General features: G+C 44.9%; 4 protein-coding genes across 7 annotated transcripts; 2 read left to right on the top strand and 2 right to left on the bottom strand.

Moving 5' to 3' along the window:
* The first annotated feature begins 118 nt into the window (after positions 1 to 118).
* On the top strand, positions 119 to 2,384 carry LOC117135743. 2 transcript variants are annotated; one of them, XM_033296191.1, is made up of 4 exons: positions 119 to 841; positions 952 to 997; positions 1,680 to 1,716; positions 1,990 to 2,384. In XM_033296191.1, the coding sequence occupies exons 1-4, from the start codon at positions 773 to 775 to the stop codon at positions 2,237 to 2,239; spliced, it is 402 nt and encodes a 133-aa protein (XP_033152082.1). In that variant the 5' UTR covers positions 119 to 772; the 3' UTR covers positions 2,240 to 2,384. The 2 variants fall into 2 exon arrangements, with proteins under 2 accessions (XP_033152082.1, XP_033152083.1); XM_033296192.1 differs by lacking the exons at positions 1,680 to 1,716; positions 1,990 to 2,384 and adding an exon at positions 1,143 to 1,673.
* A 141-nt stretch (positions 2,385 to 2,525) lies between these two features.
* On the bottom strand, positions 2,526 to 6,806 carry LOC117135741 (G protein alpha s subunit). 3 transcript variants are annotated; one of them, XM_033296186.1, is made up of 9 exons: positions 6,718 to 6,806; positions 4,559 to 5,069; positions 4,396 to 4,492; positions 4,219 to 4,339; positions 3,499 to 3,627; positions 3,243 to 3,422; positions 3,059 to 3,183; positions 2,803 to 2,885; positions 2,526 to 2,735 (listed from the first exon to the last, which is right to left on the bottom strand). In XM_033296186.1, the coding sequence occupies exons 2-9, from the start codon at positions 4,832 to 4,834 to the stop codon at positions 2,589 to 2,591; spliced, it is 1,158 nt and encodes a 385-aa protein (XP_033152077.1). In that variant the 5' UTR covers positions 4,835 to 5,069; positions 6,718 to 6,806; the 3' UTR covers positions 2,526 to 2,588. The 3 variants fall into 3 exon arrangements, with proteins under 3 accessions (XP_033152077.1, XP_033152079.1, XP_033152078.1); XM_033296188.1 differs by having other exon boundaries at positions 2,803 to 2,876; XM_033296187.1 differs by lacking the exon at positions 6,718 to 6,806 and adding an exon at positions 6,505 to 6,636.
* Positions 6,807 to 7,222: 416 nt separating this feature from the next.
* Positions 7,223 to 8,920, bottom strand: LOC117137509 (probable transaldolase). The gene is made up of 3 exons (XM_033298990.1): positions 8,793 to 8,920; positions 8,153 to 8,276; positions 7,223 to 8,093 (listed from the first exon to the last, which is right to left on the bottom strand). The coding sequence occupies exons 1-3, from the start codon at positions 8,887 to 8,889 to the stop codon at positions 7,319 to 7,321; spliced, it is 996 nt and encodes a 331-aa protein (XP_033154881.1). The 5' UTR covers positions 8,890 to 8,920; the 3' UTR covers positions 7,223 to 7,318.
* A 605-nt stretch (positions 8,921 to 9,525) lies between these two features.
* LOC117137213 (digestive organ expansion factor homolog) lies at positions 9,526 to 11,914 on the top strand. Its single transcript, XM_033298568.1, has 3 exons — positions 9,526 to 9,863; positions 9,924 to 10,628; positions 10,684 to 11,914. Exons 1-3 carry the CDS (start codon positions 9,602 to 9,604, stop codon positions 11,817 to 11,819), a joined length of 2,103 nt encoding a protein of 700 aa, XP_033154459.1. The 5' UTR covers positions 9,526 to 9,601; the 3' UTR covers positions 11,820 to 11,914.
* The last annotated feature ends 1,384 nt before the right edge of the window (positions 11,915 to 13,298 follow it).

The raw sequence follows: 13,298 nt of genomic DNA, 5'->3' as shown, positions 1-13,298 counted from the left end.
CATTTGCGTGCAAATCGATTAATTTTTTCGTTGGGGGTATCTAAAACGGTAAATTTCGGAACTCTTTTCGAATCGGAAAAGATGACTTCGAATATGTCTTTTAGTTTAAATAAAGTTTTTTTTGTGAAAAGTGACAGTAAGTAAAGAGCAACAGCATAATAATTGTTTTCCAATTTTAGCCAATTCCAACCCGAATCATAATGGTGATATCTCGTCACAAAGGAAAGTCAGCTTTAAAATATTTCACATACCAACCAACCAACGCTTGCAGATGAATGGGATTCGCGGCTAACTCAATTAACCGGGAACCGACGACGGCAGCAGACACAGGGACCTTTATGGTGTTGTGCAAATGAAAATTAAATCTAATAATCGAACATATGTGCGAGTGCACGCATGTTTGCTGAAATCTTGACACTCTCGCTCTGTTTGTGGGAGTACTTACCATTAGTGGCTAGAAATATGGTGCAAGTGACGCATTAAGAGCATAAAGGAGACCGCACTGGGTCGGCCCACCCAACCCACGGCCATCGAGCCATAGAGCCAGAGCCATCAAGCCATCGAGCCACTAAGCCGTTAATAACGGGTGCGTTCCTGCGGTCTTTTAGCTGTCGTCGGTGGTTATCTGTATCATAAATTTGCCATCACCCTGTTTAAGTCAGAGGATGTTTGCCCCGAATCGGGTATAAAACGAACCGCGGCGCGGCAAATCGGCACAGTCATCTTCAAATCGCTCCCAAGTGCACCAGGCTAACGGTCAACGGCTGGAATCATGAATCTATATGTGCTCCTGGCGGTGGTATCGGTGTTCCTGAACTTCATTCACGCAGCGCCGAGTGTGGTACGTACGCAGATCGAATGGGTTTTTGAAGTGCTTTCGAGAATATCCAGCGGAAAGCTACGGGCTTCTGTAAACGGACTACACTTACTATAGCTCTGACTATGTTTTAGGATATTTCCAACGACGAACTGCTGGATGGAAAATATCTTTGTGAAGGTAACAACGAGGCATTGAAGGAAACTCACACTGAGAACCAGCTTGTACATATATATAATCGAACTTTTCCATTTGCATAACCAACAGCTTAGCTTGTGTACAAAGCCATTAAGTCCTAATTTCTTATTATTTCGATTTCGATCAGATCTGCCAGTGTTAAGAGAATTGTGTAACGGAAACGGCGTGAGTTTACGACAAACCGGACTTCCCAACGACGACCTTTCCACATCGCCGTTGTTTAACGAGTTTTACAAGCTCTTCCAACGAAATGTAAATATTTTTCTGTCCAAAAACAAGAGCCCCGAGTCCTTGCAAGAGCGCTTCTCGAGAACGGTTTCGAAGCGCGGCTTGGACAGCATTGGCGGCGGCCACTTGATAAAGCGGACGCAGAGTAGACAGCTGCTAAGCGACTAGAAACCGCCACAGACCCAACTTCCGCTTCCGCTTACGCAGCACTCCATTGACTTTGACAATATCGAGGACCGAAATGAAAATGAAATGTAAATAAGCAGCCTGGTCTTTATTTTATATGTGCATATAAAATGATGTAGCTCCTAATTGTTAATAAATTATTGCATTTGTAAAGAGTTTTACTTTCGCCCTCCAGAGGAGAGTCATTCATGTAAATTCCAAAAATCTAGACTAATCCCTTACCACTGCTAACACATGCTGCCCCAAAAAGCTGGCTCGAAGAAGTACGATGGACCCTTTATAGTGAGGTGAGTGATATTGTGGCACGTGAATGCCCATCGTGCGACAGATATATATGTAGTGCTATCAGATATCTGGGACTGGGCTGCTGCTATCAGGTCTTATCCGGATGTTATCGAAATGGGCGCTATATATAATGTATGTAAATATGCAGATAACAGATCCGAATAATACGTGGCTACACCGGCAGCCGAAGTGCCTGCTTGCCCGGCTATTTGCCATTACTCACTGAACTCGCTAATCCCCTCCCCAATCACTGAAACATATGCCCTGATCCCCAGATTGATTTCGGCTGCCAATGGACAAACGGTCGTCTGCTACGAGTGCAGCCAGTCGGAGTTCAAGACGAAGTACTCGGTGAAGCAGTGCGCGCCCGGCAAGATCGGGTCTGGCCACCACCGGGACCTGGTGCCCTACCTGGTGAGGATGGACCCCCTGTACAAGGACACCTGGAGCAGTAAGCTCAAGCGGAACTTCGACGAGATCGACAAGGCCTCCGCCAGCTTCAGCATCCTCAACCAGCTCGTCTAGTGATACCTCCGATAGCGCGTGAATGTTAATGCCCACGGATACGGATACGGATAAGGACTCTGATAGCGGAAATACACTAAAATGCTTCATGTCAAGGGACTATAGAAAATAAAGCAGGTGCATCCTGGTAGAATAGCCAAAGTAATCGAAACAAGCGTGTCTGTTATTAACATGTTTATTTATTATTCTTTAATGTTGAGTTTTGTGAAAGGTCATACCAGATCTAAATGCAGCGAATTTTTTGTTTTAATCAAGGGACTATTTAAATACAAATTACATTTGATAATTATATTTAAAACAGTAAGTCATTAATATTTTTATTTACTTGCATTACGGCGATGGGGATAACCTATAACAATTCATATTGACGAAGGTGCATCCTTTGAATAATGTCTCTGCAATCATTAAACACACGTTTAATGTTTTCTGTGTCAACGGCGCATGTGAAATGTGGATAGCAGTAGTGTTTTCCGTCTCCGCTAGCGGTAGATATACGCTATATAAGAAAGAGATCCCATGAGTTAAGTTGGCGGAGGAAGGAAGGGACATATGATATAACCCACCAGAAACTCGTCTCGTATGAAATATTTTGCTCGTATTACTTCTGGGTCGTCATTGGATTCCATTATTGCGTCACCTGTGTCGACAGCACATTTGAAATTAGACAAAACACATTATCCATTAAATTTCTTAAGTTAACTTGGGCATGGTTTGCGAATTTGAAGGAATGGCGAATTTCTGGGCCAGATCTGAATCGGATCTGATGATCTGATGACTCCCTCGCCGACTGGCCACTGTGGGTTATACTATTTTACTTACTTGGCGTTTGGTATTTGTTAAACTCGGAGAAATATTCCGACAATTTACTTTTTCCAGCCTTAATTTTCTCTGCTAACAAATCTTGCTTATTTAAAAATAGTATAATAGAAATCGTGCGAAGCCATCTGAAAGAACAACTCGTTAGCTTCCATTCCTCGAGATTACGCCAAGTGGCCAGTTTCACCTGTTGTTCCAAATACTCTTGAACAAATCCAAAGATTCTCGAAGTCGGTTCTGGGTGGGATCTTCCCGCAAAACCATGTTATAACTTGAGCACGCAGTTACGAATATAATAGCAGTTACATCATTGAAACACTGAATCCATTTCCTACGCTCGTCCCGCTGGCCACCGACATCGAACATGCTGCACGCGAACGGATCACATCATTAGAATGGAATATAGACTAGAATATGGGTATATCACTTGGGTTTACACTTACTGAAAGTTTACTTTGTCCACTTGAAATCTTGTTTCAAATATTCCAGAAGTCAAAACACGGCACCGAAGAATATCCTGCTCATTAGGGGTGTAGTTTGGATTCTTGATTGTGCTCACTCGGTCCAGGAAGCTTCAAAGTGGAATATGAAGTGCATAAGTGAGTACGAATTTGTTTTCAGTGCCGAATTGCTTAATCGAGCTTAGATAAAAGTACAAATTCGGATTAGCTAGCATAAACTACGGAAACATGGGACTTGGTGTTTAGTATCTTGTTTCGTCAGGGAATTAAACAAAAAGCCTTCTCAACTTGGACAAGTATGAATACTATCTGAATACCATATGATTGTTGCGATCAGATACTCCTATGTGCATGGTGTAGTTGGAACTACTTCGACTACTAACTCCTTTTAAGAGTAATCATTGTACAGACAGACGTTTGGAATGCGAAAGTAGGTTTAGGTTGTGGTTCTATTTTTCCAGATAGCCATACATCATCAAGCGGATTACTTGTTAGAATTAAAAGTTGCATACTTTCGATTCAACGCATTGAATTTCTGCACTTCCAAGTGAAACACACAGTTAAGCTTTCAGAACAATTGGCATGCACTCCGAGATGAATTAAATTAAACAATTAAATCTGTTTGTAGTGCTACAAGAACTATTCGTTTGGCTCAACACACCGATGGCAGGATGTCAGTCAAATGTGGATGGGCATACTTACTATTTCGCACAATCGATTAATTGATACTCATTCGACCTCTCATAGGTTTGAAGAACGCCCTTGTCTTTCCATAGTTCTTCTGTATGTTCATAAAATTCAGGAGGATAATTAAAGTCCGGACCTGCGGGGCAGATAATGTTTAATAAGAACTCAAGTTGGGGCGGCAGCGGCTCTTACTAGATGCGTAATCCTGAATGTACTCCACTCTGGGTTCATTTTCCTTCTTTTCTAAAGCTACAGGTGGATTAAGTGTGCTCATGGCTCCTGTAATAGTCTGGAATGGATTGGCAAACAGTTAAGCAAGTGTTTGGGCTTAGATGGCTGGCGCGGAGTAACTCACCAAGATAGCGTCTCGAATATTCTTTTTAATATCATCAATTTTCTGTTTCTTCTCCGAGTCAGAAAATCCGTCGACATGCAATATTCGCATTTGCTTGACTATGGTTGATTTGCCGGACTCGCCCGCCCCCAGGAGGAGCAGCCTGTGTGTGGCCCTGTAGAGCTGTTTGTCCTTCTGCAACTGTCTAGATATTGCATCGCTCCGGCGCTTCTGGCTCTTCGAGTCCTCCGAGTTCACGTCCGACTGCTTGGAGGTGGGCGACCCAAAGCAACCCATCGCAGCCCACGGGGTCCACCAACACGTCGCTCGGTTTTCCTGGTTCGCGTCGGGCGACTCGGCACCCCTTGTGCTTTCTCCGTTCTGCTCCAGTATAGCTGAGTGCTCGGGTTCCTCGGATCTAACCACAATCCCTTGTGTGCTCGTCGGTCTCCGGTCTCCGATCTCCGATCTCCGATCTCAGTGGCACCACCGTTGGCGTTGGCTCAGCGCTTCAGTGGATCTCCGCAGCAGGCTGCATTCGTACAATGGTGCAGTAGATGGAAAAATGAGTAACAGAACTTTCAGAACTAGCGGTCCTTCCTATCCCCACTAACTGAGATTCTCCAGAAGAAGCCCATTTCGATTGCATATAATCCGATTGCCTAGAACCCGAATCCACTTCAGAGCCCATACATCATCAGCGTACGCGCGAGTGTAGCGCCCAAAATGGGTGCTTGGTAAGCCAAGGCGACGCCGCTGACATTGCCGCCCACGAAAGTCCCGTGAGTCACTGGGTTTCGGGTCCCAAAAGCGCTCGCAAAGCATCGGAATCGGAATGAAAATCAAAATCAAAATCAAAAATTACTCCACGCAGCGCTCGTACATTCGCGTTGGACATTCGCGTCGGGCTATTGGAATTCATCACATTCATATTCACATCCATATTCACAGCCATATTCACATTCTCATTCACATCGACATCCACAACATCGGCGTAGTGTAACAGGTGAAGAAGGGGGCGGAGAGGGTGGGACTCTCGCGCATACTGGGCAGCAGGTACGCATGTATATAGAGATACCAACCCAACATAATTCCATCTGCAGTCGAGGCTCGGATGGAATGGATGGGCCCGATACGCGGATTCGGATTCGATTAGCTCGAATGTGGGTTTACGGAGGAGTGTGGGCACGCGTATATTAAGAGTATTTAATCTAGCAATTATTGCCGACCGACGGGAGTCGCAGGAAGACGAACTTACTATACCCTATACATATATATAGGCGGAGGGGGTGGTGGCAGATATGCCAGATATGGCAGATATGCAGATTTTAATGTAAATATATGTACATAAATTCATCGGCATCGGAATCGGGATCTAAGCGGGCACGGACACGGGCACATATATATCTCACAGATATGAGTACACACCGTTGTGTATCTACTCGTATATACGTGCGTATGTATTTAGATATATACACAAGTTCTCGGTTCGCATGTGTGAATGGATGGATGTACATAAATAAATGTATGTACATATATCAATACGTAGTGCTCCGTGCCTCCGAGTCCGAATATTTGCCATTTCTTTGACACTTGGTTAGGAAAACTATATTATACCTATACCATCGCGAATCGGATCGAATCGAGTTGAATCGAATGGAATGGAATCGCATCGCATCGCAACGCATCTGCTTGGATTGGTTTGGATTCGAATGGATTGAATTCGATGGATGGGATTGTATTTTGGATATTCATGCGCGAACGATTTTTCACTGATTTCAGGTTTAAGGACATGGGACGCAGGTCGCAGGTCGCAGGACGCAGGACGCAGGACGTCCGAAAATCGGGAGGTCGGTCGAGATCGAGGGGCAGCAGGGGCGAATCACATCTCTGCGCGATGGCAATTACGTGTGCGAACGCGACTATTCCCTGCGTTCGACAATGGTTATTGTTTACCGTGAAATTACCGAACATTTTTATTCATGGGAGCAACTTCGGGCCAAGACTATAGGTGCACGACTCGGTTGGGAGCGACTTTTGGGGTCTGAAAAACGGGCAATTCTATCGCACCCGACGCGCCAGCCACTGTTTTCCGGATTCCCAGTGTTCTTAGTCTCTGCGTGCTCGCATTTCACCAATTTGTAGCTTAAAAATTACTTTTAATACCAGTACTAACTCACTTTTTATATATTTTTTATTTTATGTATCAACCTAGGGATGCAACGAAGTAGATACTTTTATCGATAGTCAACCTGCCTATCGGATAGTGCGGGCGCAGATGTAGATAGATATGCTACTGGGCCAAAAACATCAATGCCAAATGACAATGTACTATTTTAGCTCTTTAAGAAATCGAATATAAATAATAAAATAAAGTATCCCGAACTATGTAGAATAGCGAATTCCAGAAACATCCGTCCGATACTTTACATAAGCAGCCGCCTCTACAGGCATACATAGTTATTTTACACGGCCGTGTAGAAAGTCTGTTTGAAGTTGTTTTGATAAGGTATCAAAAAAAAATGTATCTTTATCTGTGATATAATTTGCATATTATATTTATTTTGTAAACTTTTATTATTCATTATTCGTATCCCTATCTGCAACGAGTAATCATGCTGTTAGCAGGGCACACCTATCCACCTATTAAATAATTTCCATTACTCCCACGTGAAACTAGTCAACTCTTTTAATTGTAGTATTTATTAAAGTATAAAATCATTGTCTTTTTCAAAAACGAATGTATTCATCCTCCACCTGCTAGCGGAACCAGAGGATCATCTACTTAAGATAGGTCTTAATCAAATTCTCCAGCTTAACAGTATCCACGGCGAACTTCCTGATGCCCTCGGACAGTTTGTCGGTGGCCATGGCGTCCTCGTTGAGCAGCCAGCGGAACCGGCTCTCGTCGACGGTGATCTTCTCTATGTCCTGCAGCTTGGCGTTGCTCACGGACAGGTAGGTGACCACCGACTCGGTCTCGTTCTCCAGCTCCTTGAGCAGCGCTGGGCTGATGGTGAGCAGATCGCAGCCAGCCAGGGCCTTGATTTCGCCCACGTTACGGAAGGAGGCGCCCATGACCAGGGTCTTGTAGCCGAACTTCTTGTAGTAGTTGTAGATGTTGGTCACGGAGATCACGCCCGGGTCCTTGAGCGCCTCGAACTTCTTGGTATCCGTGTTGGCCACGTACCAGTCCAGGATGCGGCCCACGAACGGCGAGATGAGGGTCACGCCGGCCTCGGCGCAGGCCACGGCCTGCGCGAACGAAAAGAGGAGCGTCAGGTTGCAGTGCACGCCGTGCTCGTTCTCCAGGATCTCGGCCGCCTTGATGCCCTCCCAGGTGGAGGCCAGCTTGATCAGAATGCGCTCCTTGTCAACGCCCAGGGATTTGTACAGGGCGATCAGCTTCAGGGCCTTCTCCACGCTCTTCTTGGTGTCGAAGGACAAGCGGGCATCGATCTCGGTGGAAACGCGACCGGGCACAACCTTCAGGATTTCCGTTCCGAACAGCACACACAGGTAGTCCATGGCCTCGGCCACCTGCTCACTCACGGAGCTGAAAGCGAACGTATTCTATGTAGCTTTGTGTGGCGAACACCCAAGTGAACTGCTTACCCCTTCTTGCCCTTGGCGTACTCCACCGCCTTTTGGACCAGCGGCTGGTACCGCTCCATGGACGAGGCGGACAAGATGAGTGAGGGATTGGTCGTGGCATCCGTGGGCTTGTAGATGTTGATGGCTGGAAGCAATGTGTAAAGTATTTGCATAAGTGCGGGGCCGATTTACATTGCGAATTCTAGAAAGACCTCGAAACCTGTTGAGCGACTTTCATTTTTCAATCGCCCGACCGAAAATATCTTCGATTTTTTCAGATTTCTGAGCAGGTTTGGCGCTCCGCTCCGAAACCTTATCTCTTTGACACTCTATAGTATACCTTACTATAGCGGTCACATTTCTAACACACGTAAGCACCTAAGGTCAAACTAAAGTCAGCTCGGCTTTGCTTTTCACTTTTATTTGATCTTCACTGCGGCAGATACGACGGATCCGATGGCCCGTCGTTCCTGTTTATCTAATGGATAAAACCATGTATCCTATGTATCTTTGGACTCGAATTCTATGTATATTCTATATATGTATGTATCTTCGAGCTCAGAATCGCATTTCGCTTAAGTTGCATTTCTGGATTCCCAGTTTTGGGAAATCGGACTCATCTTCTTAGGAAAAATACCTTTTACCATGCGTGCGTACTTACCTTCAAAGTCGCCGGTGTCAGCCACAATTGTGGTGATTTTCTTGAGTTCCTGTAATACCGACATCTTTTGCTTTTTTAACGTGCGATCACTTCCCATTGCCCAACTTCAATGCAATAAGACCGCCACGGGAGCGGTAATTTATACCGCCCGGCTCTGGAAAAATACTGAACAGCCCCAACTTGGGTTTAGGAATCGATATAAGGGGCCATCAGGGGGATTCCTGACAACTAAGCAGACTTAAACTGGCTCCCCAACATTAATCTTTAACTGTGGTGATTAAACAATCAAGCTAATCTTAGGTGAATAGTTTGTTAAAAATAAATAATCTACTTATAATTGGATAAATAAATAAATAATAAATAATTGTTAAATAACGATAATTTTAGATTGATACCTTTCCAGTGCAATAACAATTACTCTCCTTGGACTAAGTTGGTCACCCACTGTGATTTCGGTTGCCTATTACTTCAAATCGGAAAATCACCATTTTTGACCGCTTCAAAAGTCACATCAATTTATTGATATTTGGTACCAGGAAAATATAATCTATAAAGGGTATATGCTGGTAATCAATTCATCGTTGGTCACCTACGGGGTTTCATGGCAAATTTATGTGATTTCTTAAAAAAAACATTGTTTAGATCATATATTTCAAATGCATTTACTTTACCGGCTGGATGGCCTTTAATTCACCACACGCCATCTCTACGAGGTATCGATATGTCTGTCTATCGGATTCTTTCATCAACCCAGATGTTTGTTGATCCACACGTGTGTTCCAAAGATACTCGGTAACAAACAGTTTAAAATGAAACAAAAACACTCGAAGAACAGGGCGAAACCCTACAAGAAACCAACGCCCGCCCGACGAAATGAGAGATTCTCGAAGAACTACAGTTTCATCCAGAGGAGCAAGCAAATGGAGGAGTCCCACCGCAGGGAACGGATGCCCACAGCACCGAAACAGGAATATGAGCCCGTGGCAGAGCTGTTGCCAGAGATCCAGGATGATGTGGACGAGACTGGGTTCTATAAAAAGCTCGTAACTGGTTTCAACAACATACCCACAAGTAGCCCACTTGCAATGGTCAAAAAAGGAACCCCCGACTAACTAAGGATTTGGTTTTCAGGTGACATTCTACACTCAAAAGCAGAGAAGGAAGAGGATCACTTTATTCCCGTGCCCAGAAAGATCAAACCCAAAAAGGAAAAGCGTTCCGAGCAGCTAGGTGTCGACTTGGAAATATACAATTCGTTTTCGAAACGCTTCGATTTTGAGCTTTCCACGGATAAAATCAACGATTTGATTGCGAGAAAGGAAGTTAGAACAATCAAGAGCAACTGGTCCGCTCTGGGGAATATAAGCTTCGATATACCACGACTGACTGAGGACTTCAAGGAGCCTGACTGCAGCGAGCCCAAGGACATTGCGAGCACGGGAGATCTGCAAAAGTTGGAGGTGAAGGCGTCCATTTGTGGAAACGCCAAACTGCCATTCACTGCCTTGCAGTCCCAGCTCTTCTACATCGCCAATAACTACCAAGATATATACTATCCCCACCGAACTCATGGCAACGCCGAGGATATTCGCTATGTATACTGCATGCACGCCCTAAACCACATGCTGAAAGTCAGATCTCTGATATTGCGCAACAACGAAAAGGTTTCGGCTCTGGCCAAGTCACAAAAAATGTCGCCCAACGAAATCTGTATACCAGAGAGCTTCAGGGACCAAGGGCTCAAGCGGATGAAGGTGGTTTTTGTAGTGCCCTTCAGGGAATCGGCTCTGAGGATTGTAAATATACTCGGAGATCTACTCTTTGGCAGTCAAGATGGTAAGTCACCCGTTGATAGCAAAGAAACTATATTACCATTTAATGTCCTTAACAGATCAAGCCAGAAAAACCTCGATAGCGAACTATGAACGCTTTCTGGGAGATTACTCCGGGAATACGATTTACTTCCCCAAAACCAACCCAAAGCCAATGGATTATGAGCAGACTTTCAGTGGCAACACGGATGACAACTTCAAACTAGGTATTCGTTTTACCAAGAAAACCATGTCCCTATTCTCCGATATGAACTCATCGGACATGTTGATCGCGTCTCCCTTGGGTCTGCGAATGCTGGTTACGGACAAGGAGAGCGATTTTGACTTTTTGAACTCCATTGAACTGCTGATAATCGACCAAGCCGAATTGTTCCTGGCGCAGAACTGGGAGAACCTGCTGCACTCCCTGGACCACTTGCACCTGCAGCCGCAGAAGCTGCCCGATACGAATTGCCAGAGGGTACGAACTTGGTGCCTGAGTGGAGCGTCAAGTTTCTACCGCCAAACCCTGTTCTTCTCGTCCCACGAGCTGCCCGAGTTCCGGGCAGTGTTCAACAGCAAGTGCAACAACTACCAAGGAAAGGTGCGAGACTCGAACCTCGTCAAGCACGGAGACATCCGGAACGTTCTGACCCCAATACATCAGGTTTTCCGCCTAATCAGTTGCTCCAGTGTGGAGACGACCTTCGACGATCGGTTCCAGTACTTCGTCAAGAATATTATGCCCCAATTCAGTAAGCCCGGGTTCTCGCACTGCATGCTATACGTGCCCAGCTACTTTGACTACGTGCGGATACGCAACCATTTCAAGACCGAAATGGTCAGCTTTGTGCAGATCAATGAGTACACCAAGAAGGAAAAGATTTCCCGGGCGAGAGATATATTCTTCCACAGCGGCGCATCTGTTCTGCTGTACTCGGAAAGAGCGCACTTCTTCCGGCGCACCCGGATTAAGGGCATCCGGAACTTGATCATGTACCAGCCGCCCAACTTTCCGCACTTCTATTCCGAGATCATCAATCTGATGCTGAAGTCAAATCAAAATCAGCGCGATGGATTCGAGGACGCAATGTCCGTCAGTATCCTGTACACAAAGTACGATCTGCTAAGCTTAAGTAACATTGTGGGAAGCGAGAATGCTGCGAAATTGACCTCGGGTCAAAAGGATTCCTACCTTTTCTCCACCAAAACGTAAATGCTTGCACGAGCTGACTTTGAAATGTGTACATATTAGTTGTCAACTAGAATATACTAATGGTTAACGCAAGTAAATAGTAATGTATGTGATAACTTTCAGTTGTGGCTCTATTTTTGGACCTAAATGCTTTCGTGACGTAGAGATTTTAGGAGGAACTGGCTAGGTGATTGATCTGATGTTAAGGGTGGCGATGTCTTCTCTTTGTTATTACGCAATTCGAAATTATGAATAATTGGCAAATGGTTGTGTAATAAAAGGCAGCATAGGTGGTGTTTTGCATGTTGATGAGCTAAATGCATTTCAATTGAATATAATTTAGATGTTTTTACTATAACATCCTTTTTGTTGAAGGAAGATTGGCCAGAGCATTATGCAATAAAAGGCATCATTTATAAGGGAAATATAAGTTAAAAACATTATTTTGCAGTTAATTTTGGATTTGTTTTTAAATTGATTACTTCGCTTGATAAAGAATGATAGATTGCTGGAATCTGGAATCATTAAAAGGCTGTCCGAGGATCGGAATAGCCATTACCATTGACCGAGTTCCTCAATAGACGATATCCAGCGGTTGACAACCGCATCAAACCCAGATTTGCCAGTCCCAAAATAAATCAAATTCCTGGCTGCATTGTCATTTATCAACATTTTTAAATATACACATAGGTAGCTTATAAAAGTTCTGGCCTAGACATATAGAGGTAAAATAGTAGCCAAATGCATATTTATGGGGGTCTCTGTGAAAAGTCGTAATAGCTGCTGCACAAGGCGGATGGCTGATGGCGGATGGCGGATATCATACGGCAGAAGCGTGTGCGGAGAGCGCTCTTGCCAAGATCTGAGAGTCCGAGTCCGTAGGGGCATTACAAGCCTATAAATAAAAATAGTCGACGGCTGCCAGTCTCTGCTGAAATTGGGGAAAAAGGCAGAAACGCCAAAGGAAGAACCACGGGTTCGTAGGCCGACTGGTGGATGCTCTTTCGACTGTTAATGGATCGAGATCAACTAGATTGTGGGAATAAGTATTGGGATTGGGATTTGGGATCCGTGGTATCTGCGGCCAAGGACAAGTAAAATATTCAAAGGGCAGCTATGGATAACTATGATAGATTCTAACCCAGCGAAAGTGGAATGGTTTGGCCAGTACCATCATTCCGAACCATCCCCTCCCAGGGAGTGTTCCAAAGGACCCAAGTCTTGACCCACTTGAAGTGGCTGACACCGAAGGTAGAAACACCTTTGAGTGACAAACCCTTCCACACAACCCAGCATAATTTCCCCAGATTGGTTTAAAAATACCACTTTCTAAATATTAGACAAACACACGTGCATTTCTCGGAATACGTCTGCACTCACACTCCCAGGCACAGGCACATCTACATCCACATTCAGGTCCACAGGCGCGGGCATCGCCACATTGCCATTGCTCTAGACTTTCGTGGCCGTGCGCTCCCGCGGATCCGAGATCGGGCGGCC

This window comes from Drosophila mauritiana, chromosome 2R (assembly GCF_004382145.1).
Source record: "Drosophila mauritiana strain mau12 chromosome 2R, ASM438214v1, whole genome shotgun sequence".
Lineage (NCBI taxonomy): Eukaryota > Metazoa > Arthropoda > Insecta > Diptera > Drosophilidae > Drosophila > Drosophila mauritiana.
Note: the sequence above shows the minus strand (reverse complement) of the source record. Positions and strands in the feature narration are given on the sequence as shown.

Bases quoted from the DNA above. Each gene is read 5' to 3' on its own strand.
- LOC117137509 (XM_033298990.1), bottom strand. From the start codon at position 8,889: ATGGGAAGTGATCGCACGTTAAAAAAGCAAAAGATGTCGGTATTACAG. The intron at 8,277-8,792 runs GTAAGTACGCAC...CATTGCTTCCAG, and splicing joins TGACACCGGCGACTTTGAAG to CCATCAACATCTACAAGCCC. The intron at 8,094-8,152 runs GTAAGCAGTTCA...GTTCGCTTTCAG, and splicing joins TACGCCAAGGGCAAGAAGGG to CTCCGTGAGTGAGCAGGTGG.
- LOC117135743 (XM_033296191.1), top strand. From the start codon at position 773: ATGAATCTATATGTGCTCCTGGCGGTGGTATCGGTGTTCCTGAACTTC. The intron at 842-951 runs GTACGTACGCAG...ACTATGTTTTAG, and splicing joins TTCACGCAGCGCCGAGTGTG to GATATTTCCAACGACGAACT. The intron at 998-1,679 runs GTAACAACGAGG...TGCCCCAAAAAG, and splicing joins TGGAAAATATCTTTGTGAAG to CTGGCTCGAAGAAGTACGAT.
- LOC117137213 (XM_033298568.1), top strand. From the start codon at position 9,602: ATGAAACAAAAACACTCGAAGAACAGGGCGAAACCCTACAAGAAACCA. The intron at 9,864-9,923 runs GTAGCCCACTTG...TTTGGTTTTCAG, and splicing joins TTTCAACAACATACCCACAA to GTGACATTCTACACTCAAAA. The intron at 10,629-10,683 runs GTAAGTCACCCG...TGTCCTTAACAG, and splicing joins ACTCTTTGGCAGTCAAGATG to ATCAAGCCAGAAAAACCTCG.
- LOC117135741 (XM_033296186.1), bottom strand. From the start codon at position 4,834: ATGGGTTGCTTTGGGTCGCCCACCTCCAAGCAGTCGGACGTGAACTCG. The intron at 3,423-3,498 runs GTAAGTGTAAAC...GTTCGCGTGCAG, and splicing joins GTGGACAAAGTAAACTTTCA to CATGTTCGATGTCGGTGGCC. The intron at 3,184-3,242 runs GTGAAACTGGCC...TTGTTCTTTCAG, and splicing joins AAGAGTATTTGGAACAACAG to ATGGCTTCGCACGATTTCTA.